Raw genomic sequence first — 25,914 nt, forward strand, 5'->3', positions numbered from 1 at the left:
TCTTCTCTCTCTCTCTCTCTCTCTTTCTCTCCCCTCCCCCTCCCTCTTTCTCTCTCTATTTCTGGCAACCTGATGCCTATCTTGTCCTTCAAATATAAACACCACAAAATTAGGTAGATATTCTCTAAATCCCTCTTCTCAGAAGATTCCTTTGGCTCAAGAAAGAAAGGTAAGTAACTTGTTTTGGTTGTTTTTTTTTTTTTTTTTTTTCCCTGCTTTCTCAACTGAACTAAAATGTACTAGATACTCAAAAACAAAATGAAAGAAAAACTAAAATATGCTTCTAAAAACTCCCTTGACACTACTTTCACTATTTAAAATTTGAGCAAATTAAGTCTTTAAAAGTTCTTTCTTAACCTTAATTTGTTTCATTTTTCCAACCCCAACTTACCTATTTTAAAATACAGGACCTAGATACGATTATGAGCTTCACAGACAAAAACTAAAAAATCTATTTCTGTCCATGCATTTGTGTCTATATATGTACATTTTATAAATGTGTGACTTTTTTCTACCACTGATTTATAAAAACTATACTTTAGTTAATTTAAGCAAATTAATTCAGCACTTATAAGAAACAAAAATTATCCTCTTAAAATCCATATAGAGTAATTAATCCAAACCACTTTTTGTTCATAAGGGTCAATAAATCTTTGATAAATAAAGCTAGATTTTAAATAGTAAAATGAAATAAAAATATGTTCAAAATTGTCAGCATTTAAATATAATGGACATTTTTGCTTGGATCTACCAGTCAGGCAGATTATATTCTCTCTGCTAGATGTAAGGTCATAAAACAGTTGTTTCTTTTATATATCTGATGCTTGCTTGACTTGGCAGTGAGTTAAAGCTGTAAGGGCCAGCTGTTAGGCTCCAAAATCCTTGGTCATTTCTTATTGTGAGCTGTCTTCAGTTTTAAGCCTCCATATTCTAAGGAGGCAGGTAGCCATGATAAAACCTGGGGACATATGTATGTATCTGAAACTTCTAAGCCACCAGCTACAAGACAAAGCTAAACCAATATGGGCTATTCTCCCTAGCTGCGTTCTGCCTGCTGGCCATTGTGGAAGGAATCAGAGCCTACAAGCATTCACAGCTGCCTGTCTTCTGTTCTAGGTTCTACACCCAGTGTATAAATCAAAGGCCCCAGACCAGATGGGCCCTGTTTCATAGCTGCCCTGAGAGCCATATAGGTGCTTGGGACACCACCTAACTAGGGAGAAGGAGGGATTGGGAAGGATACTGCATCTGATGTCTCAAAGACCTTGGTTAAGACAAGGTTAGCTAAAGCCAGGCATGGTGGTGCATGCCTATAATCACTTGGGGAGGTTGAGGCAGCAGGATTCAAGGCCAGTGTCAGCAACTTAGTGTGGCCCTAAGCAACTGAGTGAGACCCTGTCTCAAAATAAAAAGGGCTGTGGTTATGGCTCAGTGGTTAGCTTAGTTTTGCTTTTAAAAAATAAATAAAGTATCAACTAAGAACTTTATAAAGAAGTCAAACACAATTATTAAAATTAAGTAAATTATATATGATATAAAGGAATGGAATCAAAGTTTAAAAACCAACTATTTCAAAACAATAATTATATAATAGATATCTACTAAAAACAGTTTCAAAAATCTTTTGGTAAATTAAAGATCATAAAGTTATATTGTTGTGCAGATATTTATAAAATTTCTTAAGTCATTTCCAAGTAAGTTAAAATACAAAAACATTAATTACTAATTATAAAACTACATATATTTTGACATCTTCTTTCTACTTGGTATAGAAAACCTAAATATATAAAATCTATTAATCATCATAAGAAATTGAGAAAACATATCTTTCTAGAAATTATAAAATGGTAAATGTTGATATAGGACTACTCTCAGTGCTCACTAGTTTTCACTAAGAGTTTAAAAGTATAATGAACATGCAATTCTCTGTACAAAGAATATAAAAAATAAGTTGTTAATAAAAAACTATAAAAAGACAAAATATTTTATTTAAAAGGCAAAGTTTATCTAAATTCAGAATTTTTTAGGATTTTAAGTAAATTTAATAAAAGGAATAAAAATAAGACCAAAAGAAACTAATAAGTAGTGGGAAAAATACAAAGGATGTTATAAATATGAGGATATATTTTTGGTATAGAAATTTAAAAAGAATTTTGTGATAGAATAAAAAAAAATGTTTTTTTTTTTTTTTTGTGTGTGTGGGTACTGGGGATTGAACTCAGGGGCTCTCAACCACTGAGCCACATCCCCAGCCCTATTTTGTATTTTATTTAGAGACAGGGTCTCCCTGAGTTGCTTAGTGCCTCGCTTGCTGAGGCTGGCTTTGAACTCATAATCTTCCTGCCTCAGACTCTGAAGTCGCTGGTATTACAGGCATGTGCCACCATGCCTGGCATGATAGAATAAAATTTTTATCTGAAAGTTGAAGGACTGGATTGTTCCAGAACGAAAAATATTTGTATAATATAAAACTAAAGATTTAAGCAAGTCATAAAAGGTTTGTAAAGGACAAATCTTATTAAAGAAGAGTTGTATGTGACCAAGTTGGCTATTAAAAGAAAACTTTTTGTAGATTTGTCTAAAACTTAGTCATCCACATACTATATTGAAAACAAAATTTTGTCCACTATGTTTAAAACAATAGGGTTTTCTTGAAATAGTGATCTGTTCTTAGTTTAAAAAAAAATTGCAAGAAGTTTGGTTTTTAATTCTAAAATCTGCTTTTCAAAAAATTTTCAACCATCTTTTGAACTTTGGCTTTTCCTGTTTTGCAATGCACATGTAAGCACGACTCCCTCAACTCTTTTATTGGCTCCTATAGGTGTACTATTTTTCCCCAGTTCTGATTCTGCTGTTAGGGCATGATATTAAAAATGTTTGTGCTAACAGCCAAAATAACTTTATTCTTTGCTTTTTGCTTTTCTTAATGCATTCAGATTATTCCATGTAACCAGATCATTTTGTGTGCTTTTCACTGTTTCTAAAAGTCATGTACTTCTCTGCTCCAGGAACTAGTTTGACTCCCAAGTGATCTAAACTGCTTTCCTTAAGGAGAAACAATCACAGTACAGGCTTTTCTTTACTTTTTGAGAATTAACCTAAAAAGCACAGATTTTGTGTTTTGTCAAAAAAAATTTTTTTGCTGTCTTTTTTAAAGTTCTGATAAAGGAAAAACTGAGTCTACTTTGAAGAATTACATTTTTTAAATCTATTTGTTTGAAAGTCTTGAACACTTTATAGGTGGTTAAATCTGGTTCATAAATCACAGTGACTAAATAATAGCTATTATTTCACAGTGACCTATGATCCTATTTTGATCAAGTGTTTTAAACCCTTAATATATGACAAAATTCTCCAAATCAAATTCTAAAATTAAGTCTTTTGGGTCTCAAAAGAACTTCAAACATCCCACAAGACCTTTGGAAGGCTGAGAAAAATAAACTACCTTGTTTGTTATTACATCACATAGAAAAATGGTTTTTAAAAATGGTATTTAACCATTTTTAAAATGACTCATTCTTTGAGTCATATTTGTATAACTGCACTATTAACATGTTTATTAGTATTGATTCATAGGTTCTCTCATTGGATAAAAGCCTTTTTTATAGATGAGCTACAGCTATGGAAGTGCTTCTAAAATGATAATAAGTCCAAATTAGGAGATTATACAGTGATAAAAGTTCCAATTTCACTGGAAAAAAATCATACCAATGTCTATAGAATCTGACCAATTCTAGAGCATTTATGATATAAATGTTCAATTGGTAAAATGTATTGACTCTTACACTGCCATATCTCAAGAGCTCTTCCCACAATTGTGTCCAGTTTAAAGCCTATCTCCATGGGAGATACCATCTTTCTCCATTTAAAATCATGACAAAAACCCTATACATTTTGTCCTGTAACTCTGGACTCTTAATAAAAGGGGAATTCTCATATATTGTCAAGAGCTCATCAACATTGTCGATAAAAAGTGCATTTGGGCTAGTGATGTAGCTCAGAGGTAGAGCATGTGCTTAGCATGCTCATGGCCTTGGGTTCAATCCTCAGTACGAATCCAGTAATAATTGCTCTTTAGTAAGAAAATTTTTTCATAGCGTGTTCCAGGAAAACAAAGAATACCTTCCCCATAGTTTACAGTTTACTGAAACACCTCATCAAGGACTGACTCACTGCAACCAAATGAAAAAGGACTACATCAAGATGGCCTAAACCACAAGACGTGCCTCTGGGGAGTTGACTATCCTCTGTTGCTCTGACCCAGGCCTACCTTTCCTGCTCACATTCTGCAATCCAAATCTTTTCTCCCCTGTTGGCCATGATTTCTGGGAATGAGCATTCCTAGTTCAGTGGGATTTCCTCTGCACAGCAAGAAACACTAACTATGGACATAATTTCATCGGTATGGATTTTGCTGAAAATTTTTGGTAACAAAGAGAAAAAGATAACACAGAAACCTAGATGGCTTCAGAATGGTCAAAAAGAGAGAAGAAATCCTTTTCTAAGCCTTAGAGATTTTACTGTTGTATTAATGTTGTAGGGGACAGCAGATAAGGCAAGGCACCAAAGATAACAGAAAACAGTTTTACTTGGCCACAGCCAGGTTCAGAGGGTACAGCTTTTGCTGTAATGAATTAATCCCCTGAACCCAAGTATAGGTAGTTTCAGAACTTTATATCCAGCATGTAAGGTGAGGGGCTCAGAAGTTCACAGCCTGCAGAAGTTCACATAAAAGCAGCTTTTTCTTTCATTACTCTAGGCAGTTAACCCTTCAAGGGGAACTTCTTCTCCCCTTTCTTTCCCCCTCTGTCAGCTGTTACCATGAGACCAATTGGTAACTTCTCTTATCCTACAAATGTAGGCATCTCTGTGAAGCTCCAGCTCAAGTTCAGAGGCCTTGTTAAAAAATCTTTTTTTAATCACATTTTGCACACACACACTTCTACAAATTACTATACTGGATAAATAAATGTTTGTGAGAAATTAGTAAAGGGCCATTTACTAATCTAACTTTATGCTAAAGTTGTTTTTTTCTATAAAAGTCGTCAACACACAACTGTGAATTGTGTTACTGTAATTCAACTTAGCCTGTGAAGATCAAAATTCATATTTATGATGATATAGAAAGGTAGTCTGAATACCAGAGGAACTAGACTTTATTTCACTCTTTGCTACTAATTAACCAGATGGCAAGTCTTACCTTTCTGGGGTTCACCATCTCATGGCAAAACAGGAGAATGACTAAGGTAAGTTTTCTTAACCTTGACAAGACTACCCATTTGGCCTGAGTGTGGGGGGCTGTCCTGCCTATGGAAGGATATTCAGAGGCATCCTGGCCTCACCCCACCTGATGCTGTATCATTTCCTATTCCTCCACTGTGTAGACCTTGATGCCTAGAAACCTCTCCAGACATTGCCCACCATCCTCAGTGCAGGTGAAGCAGTATCACCCCAGCTGAGGGTCACTGGGAGACATGATTTGCCAGTGCAAAGACTCAGAAGTCTACGTGCAAAGACCCCCCAATCACTGGAGCATGTAACTAGTTCTTAAAAGCACAGGAACACTTAACTGGAATGCATGAGTCTTCAGAATTAGAATTTAAAAGCCAGCAATGATCTGCATGAATGTTAATATTGAGAAGAAGGAACATTTCTATAAAGGAGAGACTGAGTTTCAGGGAGAGTGTTTGAAAATCCAGGTGTCAGAGAAACCAGGGTCTACCAGAATCACAGGACATAGTGCAGCACCTCTGGGGGAAGATACTGAAATGACAAGGAAGAAAAGTGTGTTGCAAGGTGCTGCAGAGAGAGGGTTTGGAGAAGGATGAGCTGTGATCCTGGTTTACAGTGTAGGAAACAGACACCTGGGGTGTAAAATCCATTCAGTCTGGAGAAAGAGAGGCTACCCTGGTACTCTGCAGCTTGTTTGGGTAAAAGGGCAGGGTCCTCAGTTCTCTGAGGCTGGCAGGATTCTCCTCTTGTGCTGATTTACCTGGTGAGCAGAATCACGGTTCTGATACCAGAAATGGAAATCAGGTTCAGGTCTTCATTCCCCCAGTGTTGATGATTAAACACCCTAGAAATGCTAAGGCAAGAGTAGAATGTAATTTTTGTTTAAGACACAGAAGAGAGAAAGGAGGCAAGGGGAGAGAGATTCCCTCCAGAGAGAAACTGGGGACCCAAAGCTAGTACCCTGGGAATGGAATGTCTTGCATTTTTATAAATGTCTGTTTATTTTTTTAATCCTTTCCTCATTCTCCTCTTCCTAACATGCCTACATGACCAAAAGGCAGGAACAAAGCTGCCCAGGAGGGCAATTCCTTGTGTTGGAGAGTGTGATTCTTCCCCTCCCTGGAGATGTTAGCAACTGCTTGATGGGGAAGTACTCTCTACCCATTTCCTTTTCTTTGATAATCTGGCTACCTGGTCTCAGATCCTGGTTTGGAATTCCCAGAGACCCATAAAGTGAAGTCATTTCCAGAGTCATTCTGATCTGTCAGGTGTCTATAATGCTGTGTCCCTGACTAGATTTAAACCCTTTCCTGGCAGAGACCAAGTCAGACCTTGCTCCCTGTAGCCATCATCCTTGCTTGGTACACAGAAACTGCTCCAGAATTCTCTAGACAAAACAGAGATAGAGATAGATGGATAGTACATGATGGGTGGATGGTCAGTTGGTAAGAAGGATGAATGGAAAGAGAAAGGATTCATGGGCTACCCAATGAGTCCAGGTGCACACAGGTGAGTGCCCAGGAACTGAAGAAACAGCGAGCATCCATGTACGAGTGCCTAATTACAAGTGTATGCACATTATTTCAATGCAATTTCTGAAAAGTCCTCCAAGTTAGCTGTAACTCTATGTATTTTCAGAAAAGGAAATTAACAGAAATTAAACAATCTACACTAAGTTACCTATGCTAAAAGGGAAGTAGTGATTTCTCTATAAACCACCCTTCTATATTTTAGGAAATGGACACCATCCCAGAGACATAACTCTTTAACCTACTACTAGAATTGTCATAGATTATATTTCTTTCAAAACAAGACCATTTATCTTAATGAGGCAAATATCCTTATTCTAGTCTTTAATTTACTCATTTTTACAGTTGTCAAGGGAAAGCAAGAGACTATTTTACCAATGTGGGTGGGGATTTCCACGGATTAAACTCAGAAGCACTCAACCACTGAGCCTCATCCTCAGCCCTATTTTGTATTTTATTTAGAGACAGGGTCTCACTGAGTTGCTTAGCGCCTCACTGTTGCTGAGGCTGGCTTTGAACTGCCTCAGCCTCCCAAGCTACTGGGATTACTGGCATGAACCATTGCGCCTGGCACATTTTACCATTTTTTTCTCTTCCCATGAAGCCCCTGAAAAGCTGTTCATGAATTCTATGTCTCCTTGCTCCCTCTGCTTCCTGTCTTCAGGTGGCTACAGGACTCTGGCTGGGAATATATGTAAAAGTCCTGAGATAAGCATAAAGGAAGGGGAGAGTTCCAAGCTGGAGTGGAGAAGCCCTGGTGGAACCAGAAGAGTTCAAACAGCCCATCACTCAAGTGTGTGAGCAGGAGAGTAGCCATCCCTCTTTACCTTCAATATGCTCCTCTGCATTAGGAATCCAGAAGTTATCCCCAGGTGGTTGTGGTAACAGAGGATAGAGAGGCCTGAGATAAGATCCTATCAGAGAGAATATACTGTGTTCACAACTCTGTGTTTTCACATCAGAGGGTTTCAAGCAAGACCCAAGACTTAGTGAAAGTATAGCTAAGTTTATTCAAAGAGAAAGAAAAGGGGAGACGAAGCCTTAAGGGAGAGTGAGGGGAAAGTAACAACATACTTCTTTGTGTCTCAGCTTTTATCGGGGTGGGAGGGAGATTGTTAAAAGGCCCCACCCAGGTATTGTCTCTGTCCTCTGGATCGACAGACTACATTAGCTAACAACCTAAGGGCAACTCTTGGTTATCTTGGCCTGACGGAAAGGTCTTAATTAGGTCTAGTTTTACAAGATTTAAGGTCAGGGGGCTCCAGTCTGAATCATCCTGCTTTCCTCAGCCTGGAAATCTCTGCTGTATGTTGTTTGTGTAGGGTCTTGTTGAAAACACCTTAGCAGTTAAGCCCTTCTGAGCAAACATATCCTTGCCCTTTGTTTTTTGGCCCTTGAATTCATCGATCTTCCTCCATTTGTAGGATGAATAGTTTATAGAGCTGAGACCAGGCAAGGGTCCTAAAATAGCTGTCTTGTCAGACCTTGGAGCTCCATCAAGTCAGAGCTATGATGAACCATTTTGCTCTGTATTGGGTATTTTCCTAAAGTCCTGACCCACTGTTCATGTCTATCTCTTGCCTAACAGTCATGGAGGGGACAGTCACAACTAGATATTGACTATGAGTGAGAAACTTGGGTGGGACCCCAGCAAAGCATCCAGTGGTTCCATTTTCTGTCCACCTAGCAAAGCTTCATGGGGACTTCTGTCCCAGTCTAGGCCTGGCCTTTGGAAGCCTCACATTCAGAAGCTGGAGAAAGTCACTTAGAAGAAAGAGCATCATGATAGAGCCTTATGTAAGGTAAAACTCATCACCCTGTGTAACAGGATCCAGACAACAGCTGAGGGAGCACAGTGTGAGGATGAGGATCATGTGGTCCTGTGAACTCAGCTCCTGAGCAGCTCAACACACATAATTGTACATGCGTATTACATAATTTGAGCTTCACTCTCCCTTTCCTTGTGCTGAACACACCTTCTCCACTTTCCTCATACATACAATAGACTTCCTAACAGACTGAGAGTTAAATAGGTGTTTCTAAATGATTTTATACTTCATAAAGGTTAGTTTTTTGTCTGTGTGCCACATTTTAAAATGTGGAATTTAAAACATTTTGATGCCTAAAATTCAATCACACATAATTTTCATAAGTACATCTAATGGTAAAGACAAGTATATTTTTTGCATTAAATTCAATGACAAAACTTTGCAAGAAGACAGAATTTTTTCCCTGAACTCCTTGAACTCTTCTCATTAGGGACTCCTGTTTTCAGTAAGTTTTGTGTGATTGTATTCACACTCATGATAGTAAAGTCACCTCAGTTCCTAGAACCACTGATTTTCATTCTCTGATTCTACGCTGTGCCCCATGTTCTGTGTAGCCTGAGACATATGGAGGGCCATCGAAGGTCCTTCAATAATGCCATCAGTGTGTCTCGTACCACTTACAATGGCCATCTGAGCACACACATGCGCATACTCCTATGCACACTCCATACACATAACTGAAGTGAAACACTCTCCAAATATTAATTACCCTTTCCGCACCCTGATATTGCTGTTCGTTTCTACTTCATTTACAAAATTAATGAATTTCATGATGCACAGAAGGATTACAGTGCATCTTTTGAAAATCAGTAACAGAAAAATCAAGCCTAGACTTTGGTTTTGAACAGAGGTGAGTTTGAACTCCTGGTCCATCACTTCATTTGGACAAATTCCTCTAGAAACCACACTATCCCCAACTGTAAAATGATCATATTCCATGAAGTCCCCTGAGGATTTACTCCTTTTAGGTTAAACTGTAGATAAATTTATGGAATCCTAATGTATGGCTGGCACTAAATGGATGTTAACTCCACTCCATTTACAGTCAAGTGAATGCAGCACCATCTGTTTTGCTAGATCACACGACAAAATATAAGCCATAGAGTAGAGCACGGAGTTCCAAAAAAGCAAGGAATCAGCAACCTCTGCCTGTGGAAGAAACTGGGAGCTATGAGTGAATAAATCTTGAAGCCTAATTTCTACTTTTGATGCAATACAGCCTAACAGCCAAAGGACTGAACAGTGACTTTGATCCTCTTGGTCCTTGCTGTCCTCTGATTTCAGAGCCTTCGAAAGTTCTCAAGGCCTTCACCTGTGTGGTTCTAGACCCTCCTTGTTCTTGTTTCATGTTGTGATTTATCATGTCCCCTGGTGACTTTGGTGTGACTGGATATTACATTTCACTTCCATGATGTTCAGTTTCATTTACTGAAAAGTAAAGATAATACTAACTGGTGCCCGAAGCTATTGTGAATATTAATAATACAATATCCAAAGAGATTAGTATCGGGCTGATATAATTAGGAGGTTTTCAATAATTTTATTGGTACATTATAGTTATATCTAACAGTGGGATTAATTGTGCCATAATTGTACATGCACATTAACTAATTTGATCAATCTCATTCCCCAGTACCTTCCCTTTCCCTCTGCTACTCCTGACCTACTCTACTCTTCCATTATTGTTATTGTTATTTTAATTTGTATATTATAATTGAGTACTTATTTATATATGAAATTCATTATGGTATATTCATACCTAGACATAGCATAATTTGATAGATTTCATTTTTCATTCAGTCTTAGTTCTCCAGTTCTTCCTCCGCCCACTAACTTACATTCAGGCATTATTGCTATCCACTGTGATCTTTGAGGCTGTCAAGAACAGTCACATTTTAACCAAAGGGGAAATGAGACTGGTTTGGTGCCATCTGAGGTAACCCATTGGACCTAGTAGTACATTCCAAGAACTTCTCCAACCCTGCCACAAAGAAGGCAGGTCCTTCTTCAGTACAGCTGGTGCTGTTCTGCTATTCTGAAAGTATATTAAAGTACATTTCTGATATTATGATTTCATTCATTCGTGTTTAGAGAAACCAAGACACAGCAATTGTGATGGCCATGCCTGTGCTTTACTACTTCAATTCACGGGGCAGGATGGAGTCTATCCAGTGGCTTTTGGCCGCAGCTGGAGTAAAGGTAGGTTCTGAATTAGGCCATATTAAATTGTACCTAATTTTTTTTTATCAGATGATTTTCTCGCCTAAGCTACGTATGTTTCTTACTGAATGCACTATCAAGAATAGTGCCTTAAATAAAAATTGCCAAATATTAAGAGATTCGCAGGCTTGATCTAATAAATAGTTAATATATCTTCTCATCAAAGAGCATAAACATTAAAAATAATTTAATAAACATATCACAACTTGTGGAACTTTTTTGACTTTTTTTTTTTAATTGTAAAACACAATTTATGGAATTTATTCAAAACTAGAACCATAAATATTCATTATTTGATGATGCTAAATTATTATTTATTATTAATTTTTAAAAATTGTATATGTGACAGTGGAATGTATTACAAATTCTTATTACACATATAGAGCACAATATTTCATATCTCTGGTTGTATTCAAAGCATATTCACACCAATTCATGTCTTCATACATGTACTTTGGATAATGATGACCATAACATTTCACCATCATTTCTAACCCCATGCCCTCTCCCTTCCCCTCCCACCCCTCTGCCCTATCTAGAGTTTGTCTATTCCTCCCATGCTCTCCCTCCCTATCCCCCTATGAATCAGCCTCCTTATATCAGAGAAAACATTTGGCATTTGTTTTTTGGGGATTGGCTAACTTCACTTAGCATTATATTCTCCAATTCCATCCATTTACCTGCAAATACCATGATTTTATTCTCTTTTATTGCTGAATAATATTCCATTATGTATATATCCATTCATCTATTGATAAACCATAAATTGGTTCCACAATTTAGCTATTGTGAACTGTGCTGCTATAAACATTAATGTAGCTGTGTCCCTGTAGTATGCTGTTTTTAAGTCCTTTGGGTATAGACCAAGGAGTGGGATAGCTGGGTCAAGTGATGGTTTTATTCCCAATTTTCCAAGGAATCTCCATACTGCTTTGCATACTGGGTGAACCAATTTGCAGTCCCACCATTAGTGTATGAGTGTACCTATTTCCCTGCATCCTCTCCAACACTTATTGTTTTTTTGTATTCATAATAACTGCCATTCCGCCTGGAGTGAGATGAAATCTTAGAGTAGTTTTGACTTGCATTTCTCTACTTGCTAGTGATGATGAACATTTTTTCCATATGTGTATTGACTGATTGTATATCATCTTCTGAGAAGTGTTTGTTCAGTTCCTTGGCCCATTTATTGATTGGGTTATTTGTGGGTTTTGGTGTTTAGCTTTTTGAGTTCTTTTAAACCCCAGAGATTAGTGCTCTATCTGATGTGTGAAGGGTAAAAATTTGCTCCCAGGATGTAGGCTCTCTATTCACCTCACAGATTGTTTCTTTTCTGAGAAGAAATTTTTTAGTTTGATTCCATCCTATTTATTGATTCTTGAAAACACAAACATATTGTACAGGTATAAATATTTTCTTTGTAGCTTTATAATTTTTTTTTGCTTTTAAACTTTAATATTTTATGTTAACTTAAATTTTTGTGTGTTAAAAACTAAGACAGGTGCACACATTACAAAGGTTCAAGATCATCAATATCATGGTCTTCTACTTCCATATCTTGTCCCATTGAGGGTTTCAGGACAGTAACATGCATGGCTCTGTCACCTCCTATGATCAAAGTGACTAGCCACTAAGGACCTGTCTGATGTTCATCCTGAGGAGGTATCACTGTGCAGAAATATATCCATGGTGCTTTGCCTGGTTGACTTCTTTTTTCCATCATACAGATTTATTTGAAAGAGTACATCATGAAAATTATTCTCTATTAATGAAAACTTTCCCACATTGGGAGTTCTTTTCAAATTTCGAAGGAGTTTGTTGAGGCCTCAAAACTTCCCTGTGAATTTTTTTTTCTTCCATAGTTTCTATTATCTTGCCCTTCTTCAGCTGTGCATTCACTAAGTGACAGAAAATTTTCAGTTCTTTTATCATTGTATTGCACTACCTTTGTATAAGCAGTCCATGTTTGAACAAAACATTGTTATGTGGTACTTGACTGTCCATGGTAGTTTAGATTTTTTTTCAAATTATTTCATAGAAGGAGATCCGGTGGGTGAATAGATGAAAAGCTGTTGGCTTGAACTGATCATTGTTGAAGTATGTAAGGAGCAATGTTACATTATTTTTATTTTATACATATCAGAAATTTTCATAATAATAGAATTTAAATGTACAATCTCAGAAAAAGGAATGCATTTAAAGTGAAAATACATACCACACATGAAGGATGGGGCAGGAGACAGTAGCAAACTGCCAGTTAACCATAGGACACATTCATTCAGCAATAATTTTGTGGAGCACTTAAAGAGCCAGGTCCTGTGTGAGGTCCTGAGGATATACAATGAATGCAACAGACAAGGCCTGCCCTTGGGCAACCTATGTATCTACAAGGGACAAGATCAAGCATCTTGCAGGATTAAAAGACCATTTTTGCTAGTATTTAAGCAGGATCCAGTAGGTTTCTCTGTGACTCAGCTGAGTGCTATCCTCTAGAGGCAACACTGAGAAGATGGTATTTAGTCTAGAATAGAGGAACAGGTAACAAACAAGGGTTTTCCTCGGGAGGAACTCCTGGACAAACTCAGGAAATCTTGTATTCAGGTAGCAGCAGAAAACAAGGGTTTCAGAGTGCAGTTATGTCCCTTTAGAGGAACTTTAACTTCATAGCAATGGGTTTACCAAAGTCTTTTTTTTCATGCTTTCTTTTATTCAAATATCTATCAATTTTGAACTATGAATCACAATCTCTTTTAAGTGCAAGGAAGTCACAAAGAATGGCACAGCTTCTGCTCCAGTCTAGTCATGGAGACAGAGAAGTGGCCCCACCCCATCAGTGTTAAATGAAACCCATTTTAAAAGAGATATGCATTGTACATCATTGGATCATGAAGAATAGGCAAAAAAAAAAAAAACCCTCAAAGACCTCTATTTATGCATCCCTGAATATTCCTTTCTTGTGGAAAAAAAACCTAATTAACAAAAAGAACAGAAAGAGCTTTGTTTTCCAATTGTAACAAAAACCACAAATAAATACACTAAATTTGAGATAATTGGTATCAAAGAATTACAGCTACAAACACTGGAATTGCCTGTAGAATACCTTCTTGTCCCATGCCTAGATTCTGAGTCCCTGAAGGATGTATGGGTATCTCATATTTGTAAAATCCAACAATTTTAAGAACTCTGACTAGCACACAGAAGGTAGCCCAGGTTTTAACTGAGTCACTGATATCTTCTTTATATTGGTTTCTACCTCATTAACCAATTAAAAAAGGAGAAGACTAGAAGAAATATGTAAAAAGTCCTCTCCCCACTCTCCTAAGTGAGACACCAGAGCTAAGTTCAAACACCAGTTCTCAGCCACATTGCACAAATGAGTCCATTTTTTTTTTTTTTTTTTTGCCTACCCTCAAGGTCCCTGTCCACTTCCCTCATCTCATTGTCACAGCATTCATTCCATGGAAATGGCATCATCTAGTGATCTTGGAATATTTTATCCATTGCAATCAGATTTCCATATTGGGTACTTCAGTCATGATTTTTAAACCTCATCCTTCAGGATTCTTCTAGATCAAACACAAAAATTAGATCAACTTTCAAGGGTCCTTTGCTAAAATCTAAGACCATTAACTGTCATCTCTTCGAGGATGGAGATTTATCTTTCCTTTTTCCCTAACATATGACTCAGAAAAAAGAGGAATTCAAAAATATTATTGCATTAACCTGAACCCAGTGCTGGCCGCAAACTCCTTCTCTAGCCAGAATCCTAGAGTGACCTCCCCCATAACTCCCAACTTCATGTTCTTTCTTCTAGTCAAATGGTTTCCTTGGCTCTCAGCATCACGAGCTCTTTCTGCTCTAAGAATTTGCTCTTGACTTCAGTGTTCCCAAGACAATCTCTAATCACTTGACAATCTCTAATCACTTGCCAAAGTCTTGAGATGACATTTTCTCCATTCTTCTAAGAACACATGGACTTTAACCTTATCCTTTCTCAATTTCTTGGAGAAACAAGGACACAAGAAATAAAAACTGCTTATCATCCTAGTTGTTTCTTCCTGTAAAGGAGCCCTCTGGTTTCACCATCTTCCAGGTGCCACCTTTTTAGTCTCAGAGATGCTTTCCAATCCTCTGGGGAGGAGGAGCTCAGGATAGGAGAGGAGAAAGGGGTGATGCCAACAGCTTCCTCTTCTCTATCCCAGCTGACTGAAGAGGGTAGTAGTGGGCAAGGGCTGGCTGGAGACCCTTACTCAGGATTATTGGGCTGTCTGTGCCCAGAAGTTGATCATTACAGCCCCATCCATCCCTGTCAGCCTCACAGTCAGTATCACACTTGTCCACCCCACCCACCATGGCCATCTGCCATGACTACCCATCACCTCTATGTTTTCTATGAACTGGATGCTTGGTAAACTGCTATCCCACACCTCCTCATTGTCTCTGTGATATGATCCTATATGATCATATAGATCCACAAGAAACTATTCCAAAAAGCATTCTAGGAAACCCCAATATTTGGACTTTTCACTATCAAGAACTCCATTAAATACATTAGTCACTGCAAACACCAATGCTCTTTATTATTTGGGTTATGTGGATCAGGCCTGTATCATGTGTTTTGAAAACACTGCAATATTCTATTTAAGACAATGCTCCAACATAATTTTACAGATGAGCCACATGAGACTTATAAATGTGAAGTGATTATCCCTAGATCACACAGGTAATATGAGACAGGGCCACAGCTGGAACCAAGTCATGTTAACATCAAAATCCAGTCTTCCATAGACTTTAGGTTGAAAGATTCTGCCTATTAAGCTAATTTCACTGTATTTAAAAAAACTGATTGTCATATTTGTATTTCATACGGGGCACCACTTCTGATCAACTAGAAACATCCTTTATTACTGGCTGCCAATCCAATCTGAGTGACTTCACATAAGGCTTAAATTACAGGATACAGCTCAAGAATAAAGTACATGGTCATCTGTATTAGTATAACTAAAAGTTTTTTTAAAGGAGGATATGGTGAAATAGCCAGCTGTCTTTCAAAATGCAAATGATGACTTAGATTTATTAAGAACTTAAGAGACACCTGGTACATTTTTTAGTCATTTGCAGGCCTTAGTGATTTACTCCATAAATCAACCAAAACATAGGCATCATAAATAAACCCAGTTTATTGAAAATAAATAAATAAAACCATTTTATGGATTAGAGTACTGAAGCATAAGGAAATTCAGTAAATTGTCCAAGGTCAAGATGCCAGGACATTAAAGAAGTGACACTTAACCCACACAGTCATATCAAAAACTAAAATTTTTAGAGAAGAAAAATATGAGTTTGGGGACTCCAATTGTTTCCTAAAATTGGGAATTCTATTCTAACATGCCCCACATTTTCCAGAAGAGGCAATTCTAGCTTTAAGAGTAAAAGCTGTGTAAAAACTAGAATCCATGGGGCTGGGGATATAGCTTAGTTGGTAGAGTGCTTGCCTCACATGTTACAAGGTCCTAGGTTCAATCCCCATCACCATAAATAAATAAATAAATACAAACTAGAACTCGTTTCACCAATGGCAGGAATTCTGGGACTGTGATGATGTTAGTTACAGTGGAGACTTGATTGTGGCAGAATGTTAGATGGTTGTGGGTCTATGGCATATCTCATGCTACAGATGCACGCAACACCATTCTGATCTTAGAGACAGGTTTCCTGAGATATTGCAACTCCACAACAAGAAAAGATTCTCAGTTGTCCTCCTTCCAATGAGATTCCTCCCAAATCATGACCTATGCATGGACATAGAATGGAGGCGAAGTGAGCTACGAGAACAATTATTTTTGTGACTGATTGCATTTCTCTTTTTCTTTTTTCTTTTCTGTGCATTTTTGATGGATCTAATACAAATTATAAATGTCATCATCAGCTACCAAGCTAAAAAATCTTTCCCCCTTCATATTATGTACAGAAAGAAGCCATCCAAGTTGAAAAGCACGTGTTGCTATGGAATTCACTAATAAAGATTCATTTACTGGTTTGCTTTCCAATTTGAAGAAAACTTAGTGAAAACTCAAGAAGACATGAAAAAGTTAATAAAAAGTGAGAACAAATATCTAAATGCCTCTTAAGAGGGTTCCTAGGAGAAGATTTAAACACTATGCAATCCCTTTGTGTATCTAAGGATGGTAGTGTTGGTAGTGGAGAGGCAGAGAGTGGTAAAAATATAAGTTCTGACAAATCTCAGTGTTAAAAAGGGTGAGACCCATTATGTGAATACTTGCTAAGGAACCATCCCAGGGTCTTGTAAATCCCTCTCCTTTCTTTGTTATGCTTTCTGCTCCATGACTGACCTTCAAGCAGCTCAGGATCCCACACCTCCCTTCCCATCCAAGCATGCACAGGGGCACTCATTAGATGACAGGAGCAGAAATGGCTCCAGCAATCAACTTCAGATCTTTTCTTTAAGGGATTTGACAAGGTGACTACCCAAGTGCACTGCAGAATTGATAATATGACTGTGCTGAATATGGAAGTCCAGGTAAAGGAGTGAGGAGGGAAAGCGTTCTTCCTTTCTGCCAGCTGTGGGGTGAGGAACACAAGGTCCAGCCTGCACACACTGTCCAATGCTGTCTTTGGAAAAGCACACAGAGGGGCCCACATAGAAATCTCTCTGAACTGTCCTTGATGTCATGAACACCATGAGACTGTGCAAAATTCCTATGTTGAATGGAAATGGCTCCTGCCCTATCACTGGTTCCCCATTTTCTTCCTAAAATATCCATGAAGATGAGCTAAACACACAAATATTCAAATGTGTCTAGATGGATGGGAAATTAAAACATCAATGGAATAATAGGCTAAAAGTAAGAAGATGGAAAAGAATAAAAAAGAAAAAAAGCTAAAAATAAAATAGTATCTTACTTGAAATTTTACCAAGCAATAATTTTTCCCTTTTGCATCTTCATTTTCACAACTGTTATACATTGTGAACACGTCTGACCCATAGACATCTCATTCTGTTTGTTTTCTCCTTCCACAAGATGGGAGTTTGATGTTCCAGCAGGTGCCCATGGTGGAGATAGATGGAATGAAGCTGGTGCAGACCAGAGCCATTCTCAACTACATTGCTGCCAAATACAACCTCTATGGGAAGGACATTAAGGAGAGAGCCCTGTACGGTATATTTTCTATTTTTTCAGATAACACAAGAAGCATTTAGGTCCTTCCTTGAGTGAGAAAAACCAAGGCAGGGGGATCCTGACAAGCACTAGGCTGACCCTGGGCATAAACACTGAGGTCAGTATGGGAGAGTGCTATTGAGATGCAGAAAGAGTAAGCATGAAGTGAATTCAGGGCAGTGTCATGTAGAGAGGACGCGGTTCATGGAAGCTTGCAAATCCTGAGAACTATGAATTCAGGAAGATGGTGGAATCCTGATTCCATTTGCTTAGCTTAGAGGTTAAACTATGCAATAGCTTGGGACAGGGGAAGAGTTTTAGTGTCTAGACTTGAAGGCCTAAGAAGGAAGGATCTGAAGCACCTGATTTTCCATTTCCAGAAAGTACAAGACTCACAGGCAGGAACCTAAGCTATCCTCTTCTTCTACAGACGGGTCAGCTTGATGAGGGTTGGTGGAGTCTGGTGTCAAGACATGAGGGTGACCTAAAGCTTTTCATGTAGACTTGAAGAAGCCCACTGATTCAGCACTGGGGTTTAGGTCTCCTCCCTCCTGGGCTGGAACTGCTTTACTGAAAATAAAATCTTGTATAAATCTGTGGAAAGTTCCTCAAAAAGTAAGAGTTACCAATACCCCAGCAATTCCAGTACTAGGGATATACCCAAGAGTAATGAAAATACTGAGTAGTATTTCTATACATATGTTCATAGGTACATTGTTCAAAATATCAAAAAAGTGGAAATAAACTAAAGGTGCAACAGATGAATAGATGAAGGAAGATTCTTCAGTTATACCATGGAATAGTATTTTCTGTGCAAAGAGATGAAGTATGATGCATATGGCAAAATGGATGAACACTGACAACATTATGTCACATAAAAGAAATCAGACCCAAGAGGCCACATATTATATGGTTTCTTTAGTATGAATGTGTAGAACACTCATATCCACAGGGACAGAAAGTAGATTAGTAGTTTCTAGAGCTGGTGGAAGAGGTGGTATACATTTTTTTGTAATCCATCCAACATGGTAAAAATGTTCTGGAACTGGAGAGTGTTGATATTTGCAGAATTCTGTGAATGCACTAAAAAAATCACTGAATAGTAGACTTTAATTGGGTGACAATTATGACATGAATATTTATTAACAAAGCAGCTATTTAAGGAAGAATTTTTGGAAAGCCTATTTGAAACAAAAGAAATAAAACTCTCTTATATTATGCACTTTTTGTAACCATATAAAGAATTGCACCAAGTCAGGGAATGTCTTGGGTGGGGTCCCAAGAAATGCAAACATGATTAGCATTGGGCAACAGTACAAGGAAAGAGTTAGGGAACGTGATTTATGGGAAATAATTGGAAGAACTCCTGACATTGCACATGAAAATGAGCCCGGGCTGTATAAGATGAGAGAAGGGGAGGGACTTGTCTGAGAGGCTGGGTCAGGGACTGTCTTGAGCTGACCTAGGAGGCAGGGGTTTAGGTACTGGAATCACACTAAGTTTTGCAGAACACACCACAGCAGAGGAAGAATCTCTGTTTGTACCACCAGTAGTTACAGACAGTAAGTTCTCTCAAGACTGTCCCTGAGAACTCAATGGTGCTATTTTTCTCCATATGTATAACAGATATTTTAGATATATGTCTGCCCTTAGGTTGCTCTAAGAAACAAATGTTAATCTATGAGTAACTGGCTTATGGAAGGTGTCCACTGGAGGTGAATTCCTTTGCTACTACATGATGCTATATTCTCTTAGGCTTTTAAAGTATAAAATATAGGGCAAGAGTCATTTGACAGAGTGCTTTACTGTGTTTTGTTTTCAGAATTGATATTTATTCAGAAGGTGTGGCAGATTTGAATGAAATAATTCTTCATTACCCTTTCCTTCCACCTGGGGACAAAGATGGAAGCCTTACTCAGATCAAAGAGAAATCTAGAAATTTTCCTGCCTTTGAGAAGGTAAGTGGAAGCTGTTTTCTCTCTGAGGCCACTAAGAGTTTAGAGGGTGTCTTAATCCTAACAGGTGTCTTAGCACTTAGAACTGCTATGTGAACGGCACCATATAGATGGTGAGCATTGATTTATGCAACAGACCTTTCCTGGGCATGAAGGTACGTGGCTGTAGTTCCATCTCCTTGGGAGGCTGAAGCTGGAGCATCCTGAGTTAGAGTTCAGTTTGACCAACATAATGAGAACTTATCTCAAAACAAACAAACAAACAACAACAAAACCCCCAAAAAGGAAAAAGAAAAATGTTTATTTCTCATAGTTCTAGAGGCTGAGAAGTACCAGATCAAAGCCCTGAAGGACTGGTATCTGGCAAGCTCTGCTTCTTTGTTCATGAATGGCTGACCTCTGGCTGTGTCCTCACATGGCAGCTGGGTCAAGGGAGCTCTCAAGATCCCATTATAAAAATACTATCGCCATTCTTGAGAGCTCTTTCTATAGGATATAATTACATTCCAAAGTCACCAGCTGCTAAAAGTATCATATTGAGTTGGGATCACAACGTATGAATTTGGGGGACCACCGATATTCATTCCATAACAGATGCAGGAGAAAAACAGAGTCTGGGATTCCTTAGGCATTGGCCTTCACTTCCAGAAGGACTTCTTTCATGCTGATTTAGTACCCTTCCATTCAAGGCATTGTGCACACACAGACTTTGAACAGCCATTGTACTAGTCTTTTAACAAATTTAACAAAGTTAAATTTTTCAAAAAGTTTTGTTTTACTGTAATCCAATCTAGAAATTTTTATGTAACAGAATTTCATGGTCATAATCAATACTTGGGCTATGGGAAGATCTGAGCACATTGGGAGTTGGACTAGATCATGCAAAGCACCACAGTCTTCTGACTCAAGAGCAATATGATAAAAGCAACACATCAGGAAATCTCTGTTGCTGTGTATAAGGAGACATGAGACCAGCTGCCAATCAGGAGGGGACTGTAGTGTTTCAGCGATGGATAAAAAGTATCCACACAGGGATGGTGACAGAGGGGTGGAGAGGAAGAGAAGATGAAGGGAAGATGTAAGAGAAAATGTTCTATAGAATTGAGGGACATGGCATTCAGATTTTTGAGGAAAGTTGCACAAAAGGTAGGAAATCGGGTTCCCTCATTATATACCTATCTTACTAAGAATTATTTTTGAACATAAAGGGATACTATTTCAAAATAAAAATTACTTGAAATCATGTGACAAAAATTATAAAACAAAATTGACCATAACTGATACAGTAAACATAAACAAAAACTAACTACTTAATTCCCACTTTCAGAGTATTATACCATTCTGTCATTCCTTCATTCAGTGAATGTTAAATAAATTCTTGCATGTAGATCTCAGGCAAGGAGGTAAGAATTTAGGTATGATTAAATCCTCAAATTCACCCTCCTGGCCCTGTAGAACTGATGGTTCAGGGCACATCACCTGATGACAAGTTTTCCAGTGATTATAGCTAAGTCATCCATACATGAAACTTAAGACTCCCTTGAACATAAATGAATAGTGCAAATTACATTATGAATTTGATCTTCTGTTTTATTGTTATACCAAGCAATGATTTGTACTTCTTTATGTACACATAATCTGATAGCATGTTTGGCAAAACATTATCTTTCATTAGTAGTGCCATGTGTTATTTTCTCTTCTCTTAATTCATCATGATCTCAATATTACTAGGATATTTTAACAAATATCATATATTACCCAGAAAATTTTTGTGAAACTTTTAGATATCCAGAAACATTGAAAGAAAGTTCAACAAGACAAAGATCCATTAAACTCCACAGAGACAGCAAAATTTACACTCTAGATGTTACCTTTTTCATTTCTCTATATCTTTTTCCACAAATAAAACACCATTTTTCATGCATTTCAAAACAAGTTCTGGACATCAGTTCAGTTCATCCTTACATAATTCCACATACAGATTATGCCATAGTGTGAGGGTTAGATCGAATGTCAAAAGACAGATGACAAACTGAAATGTAATTAGATTCCAGAGATATCACCAGGACATTAGGAAAGTAGACAAGAGGAGAAATGGAAACCCTGAGATGATGTGCTCATACATGAAAGGTGTCGTCATGTAGATAGAACAGTTGCCCATGGAATATTACATATAGAACAAAGGGAAAGGAACATCCTCAAATTTCAGGGCTGCACCGGGGTAGGGTGTAGAACAGAGAGAAACATGGTGCGGCCCTTGGTGTGGGAGGAAGATGCAGGTCAGGGTGGGAGGTGTGAGCCATCCAGAGATGTGGGGATGAGAATGAAGGTCCCCTGGGCTTTAACAGAGGAGTGAGCAGAGCCCCACTTCTCACTCTCCCTCATGAGTCAGGGCCTCGAGAAAGATCTTCTGGGCAGCTCCACACCTTCCCAGGAGGCAGCATATGGGGAAAGTTGGACTGAGAGGCTCAGGGGCAAGCTGGAGCCCAAGTCTGGCTATGTGTGTTCATGACCCGACTCCTCCCATTCTGCAGGTGTTAAAGAGCCATGGGCAAGACTACCTGGTTGGCAACAGGCTGAGCAAGGCTGACGTTGAGCAAGGCTGAAATTTTGCCTTCTATAATGAGAAAAAAACAAGGGTCTAGCTTTCTCTTTACAGCCCCCTATTCCATTTGGGTTCTGATCATGATTTCTCTGGAGTCCCTGATACCCACATATGCCCTTGTCTTTGCACACTGAGTCTATCCAAGCAAGTCTCCTTCCATCTTTTCTTCCCTCAGTTCGAGTACTTACCCTCAGGCGTCATATTTCTCTCTGCAAACCTACCTCTCCTATCCCCATCCTCAACAACTCCCATCTTTATCTCTCAGAGTGATAATTTGTAGTGGCTGCCACCTGCATTTGCTGGTCTATTTCTATCATCATTTCTAACTCAGTTTTTCTATATAGTCATCTCACCCGTTTGAGTGCTTCTCTGTATCTACATGTGGCAGGCACAGTGTTTTTCCTTATTTCATACAGCAGGAATGAATCTATAGGATTAAAGTGTAAGGCAGAAAAGAAGATAGCTGGAACTATATACAGTTTTAAAACGGGGAAATTGTCATTGGAGCTTTATTTTCTAGCTCTTATCTTTTTTTTTCTCATTGGTTGTCTATTTCCCAGACAGCATGTTGTGCTGATGGAGGGATTCCGTTGGTCTTTATCAAGGAGGGGTGCAGACTTCCTGGTTGTGTTAATGGGTGTTTGTTTGGGTTGTGTTAATGGGTGTTTGTGTACTTGTACATTGCAGGCCCTGAAAACCAGAGTCAGCAACCTGCCCACAGTGAAGAAGTTTCTGCAGCCTGGCAGCCAGAGGAAGCCCTTTGAAGATGAGAAATTTGTTGAAGAATTAAAGAAGAGTTTTGGTTAAATAAGGCTGGACATTCCAAATCAATATTCTACATTTTTTGTAACAATGAAATGCTTTGCCTAAATGTTGATACTGATTATTGTGAATCTAAAAAGGCTTTCCAAAGTTAATGTACTAATTCAGTTAGAAATGAGCTATGCAGAATTCTTTGCAATCCAATCTATTTGGTTTTGATGAAGTCTGAAATCCTGATCACCTCCTAGGATATATTGAATTTAAATAAAAAAGAGCATATATCCAAAAATTGTCATATAACATCTGTCATATACTATGTCAAAGAAAATTATGTAGAAATTTTCAAACCATATTCTGATATGCAAAAATGGTCTTTCTTTTTTGTGTTTTGTTTCCTTTCTCACCTAAATCAACAAATTTTGTAAAGAATCATTTTCCTTCAGGTTACCAATCTTTTTGTCCAATTATACATCCTGCATATTTATATCTAATACGGAACATTCTGTACTCTGGGAGCTAGTAAATAATGATGAATAAGCCAGATACAGTTTCTGCCCTCATGGACGTTACTCTAGTGATAGAAACAAATAAAAAAAGAGAATTCTAATCTGAAATCATATATACCATATGCATCACATTCCTAAGGCTGCTACAAGAAATTCTTGCAAACTTGATGGTTTAAAATAATGGAAATTCATTCTCTTGCAGTTCTGGAGCTAAGTCTGAAGTCAATGCATGAGTTATGCCATGGTTTCTCTGAAGGCTTTAGAGAAAGCTCCTTCTTAGCCTCTTCCTAGTATCTGATAGAAGCCTGCCATTCTTTCTTGACTTTTTGTCACAACACTCTAATCTCTGCCTCCATGGTCACAGGACATTCTCCCTGTGTGTTGCCTTTCCAAACTGCCCTCTTTTTATGAGGACACCAGCAGTTTGATTAGGAGCTGCCTTAATTCAATGTGACCTCGACTAGATTATTTCTGTAGAAACGCTTTCCATATAAGGTCACATTGACAGATAGTCAGGGTAAGGACTTACACATAGCCTTCTGGACAGAACTTCATCTACTCACCATGAGTTAATGCTAGGAGTGCACCATCAGTAGGCATCTGCTGGGATCTGTGGGTGAGATAGGTTTCTCAAGGAGGGGAATGATATCTGAGGTGAGATAAGCAGGAGGGTCAATCAGTGAGGGGGGTGGCACCAGCACTGGGCAGCAGGAGTAGAATCCAGGCAGAGATCAGCACAATCAGTGGCCAAGAAGAGAGGCCAATCATCAAGTATTTGAGGAAAGAGAACACAGGCTCTTAGGGGAGCATTAAAGCTTAAGACAGGGAAGAGTGACCCTGAGGGGGAGATCAGGGAACAGGACTCAGAGTCACTTAGAAGACCATAGAAAGAAGTTATATTTTGTCTTAAGGAAAACAGGAAATCATAAAATACAATCATATACCTTACCTTGTCAGAATGACAATAAAACTGCATTTAAAAAATTATTTTAAGTAACTCAAGCATCCTTCTCAGTATAATAAAGACAATTTTCCTCCTAAGAATCTCTATGTTGAAAGATAAACTAGCCAATCCCTGAAAAACAAATGCCAAATGTCTTCTTTGATATAATGAGAGCAACTATGAACAGAGCAGGGAGGAAGAGCAGGAAGAAAAGATTAACATTAAACAGAGACATGAGATGGGAGGGAAAGGCAGAGAAAAGGGGAATTGCATGGAAATGAAGGGAGACCCTCATTGCTATACAAAATTACATATAAGAGGTTGTGAGGGGAATGGGAAAATAAACAAGGAGAGAAATGAATTACAGTAGATGGGGTAGAGAGAGAAGATGGGAGGGGAGGGGAGGGGGGATAGTAGGGGATAGGAAAGGTAGCAGAATACACCAATAACTAATAGGGCATTATGTAAAGTTGTGGATGTGTAACCGACGTGATTCTGCAATCTGCATTTGGGGTAAAATTGGGAGTTCATAACCCACTTCAATCTAATGTATGAAATATGATATGTCAAGAGCTTTGTAATGTTGTGAACAACCAATAAAAAAAAATAAAAAGGGGGATGTGGCTCCATGGTTAAGCACCCCTGGATTCAATACTCAATACCAAAAAAAAAATGCTCAATATTTTTAATCATTGGGGAAGTACAAATCAAAACTACATTGATATGCCATCTCACCCCAGTCAGAATGGCTATTATAAAAGAAATTAAATAACAAATACTGGCAAGGATGTGGAGAAAAAGGATCCCTTATACACTGTTGGTGGAAATGTAAATTAGTGCAGCCACATGGAAAACAGGTTCCTCAAAAGATTAAAAATAGAATTACCATATGATCCTGCTATACTACTCTTGAGTATTTGTCTGAAGGAAACAAAGTTGGTGTACAAAAGAAAGGAAGAAAGGAAAAAAGAAAATGAAAGAAAGGATGAAAGAAAGAAAGACATTCCCATGTTTACTGTGGCACTATTCATAATAGCCAAGATATGGAACCAGCCTATGTGCCCATCAACAGATAAATGAATAGAGAAAATATGGTATACATGAAATAATATCAGGGCTGGGACTGTAGCTCAGTGGTGGAGCACTTGCCTG

At 38.2% G+C, this 25,914-nt stretch overlaps 1 protein-coding gene across 2 annotated transcripts; it reads left to right on the forward strand.

Annotated features, from left to right (window-relative positions):
* LOC113191222 (glutathione S-transferase alpha-3-like) lies at positions 1 to 24,857 on the forward strand. 2 transcript variants are annotated; one of them, XM_077801812.1, is made up of 8 exons: positions 1 to 169; positions 10,682 to 10,784; positions 16,856 to 16,912; positions 17,854 to 17,986; positions 19,814 to 19,949; positions 22,481 to 22,546; positions 22,663 to 22,731; positions 23,239 to 24,857. In XM_077801812.1, exons 2-8 carry the CDS (start codon positions 10,706 to 10,708, stop codon positions 23,356 to 23,358), a joined length of 660 nt encoding a protein of 219 aa, XP_077657938.1. In that variant the 5' UTR covers positions 1 to 169; positions 10,682 to 10,705; the 3' UTR covers positions 23,359 to 24,857. The 2 variants fall into 2 exon arrangements, with proteins under 2 accessions (XP_077657938.1, XP_077657939.1); XM_077801813.1 differs by lacking the exons at positions 1 to 169; positions 16,856 to 16,912; positions 22,481 to 22,546; positions 22,663 to 22,731 and having other exon boundaries at positions 10,706 to 10,789; positions 23,239 to 24,849.
* Positions 24,858 to 25,914: the final 1,057 nt, after the last annotated feature.

The sequence above is a fragment of the Urocitellus parryii genome, chromosome 8 (genome assembly GCF_045843805.1).
Source record: "Urocitellus parryii isolate mUroPar1 chromosome 8, mUroPar1.hap1, whole genome shotgun sequence".
NCBI classification, from domain to species: Eukaryota; Metazoa; Chordata; class Mammalia; order Rodentia; family Sciuridae; genus Urocitellus; species Urocitellus parryii.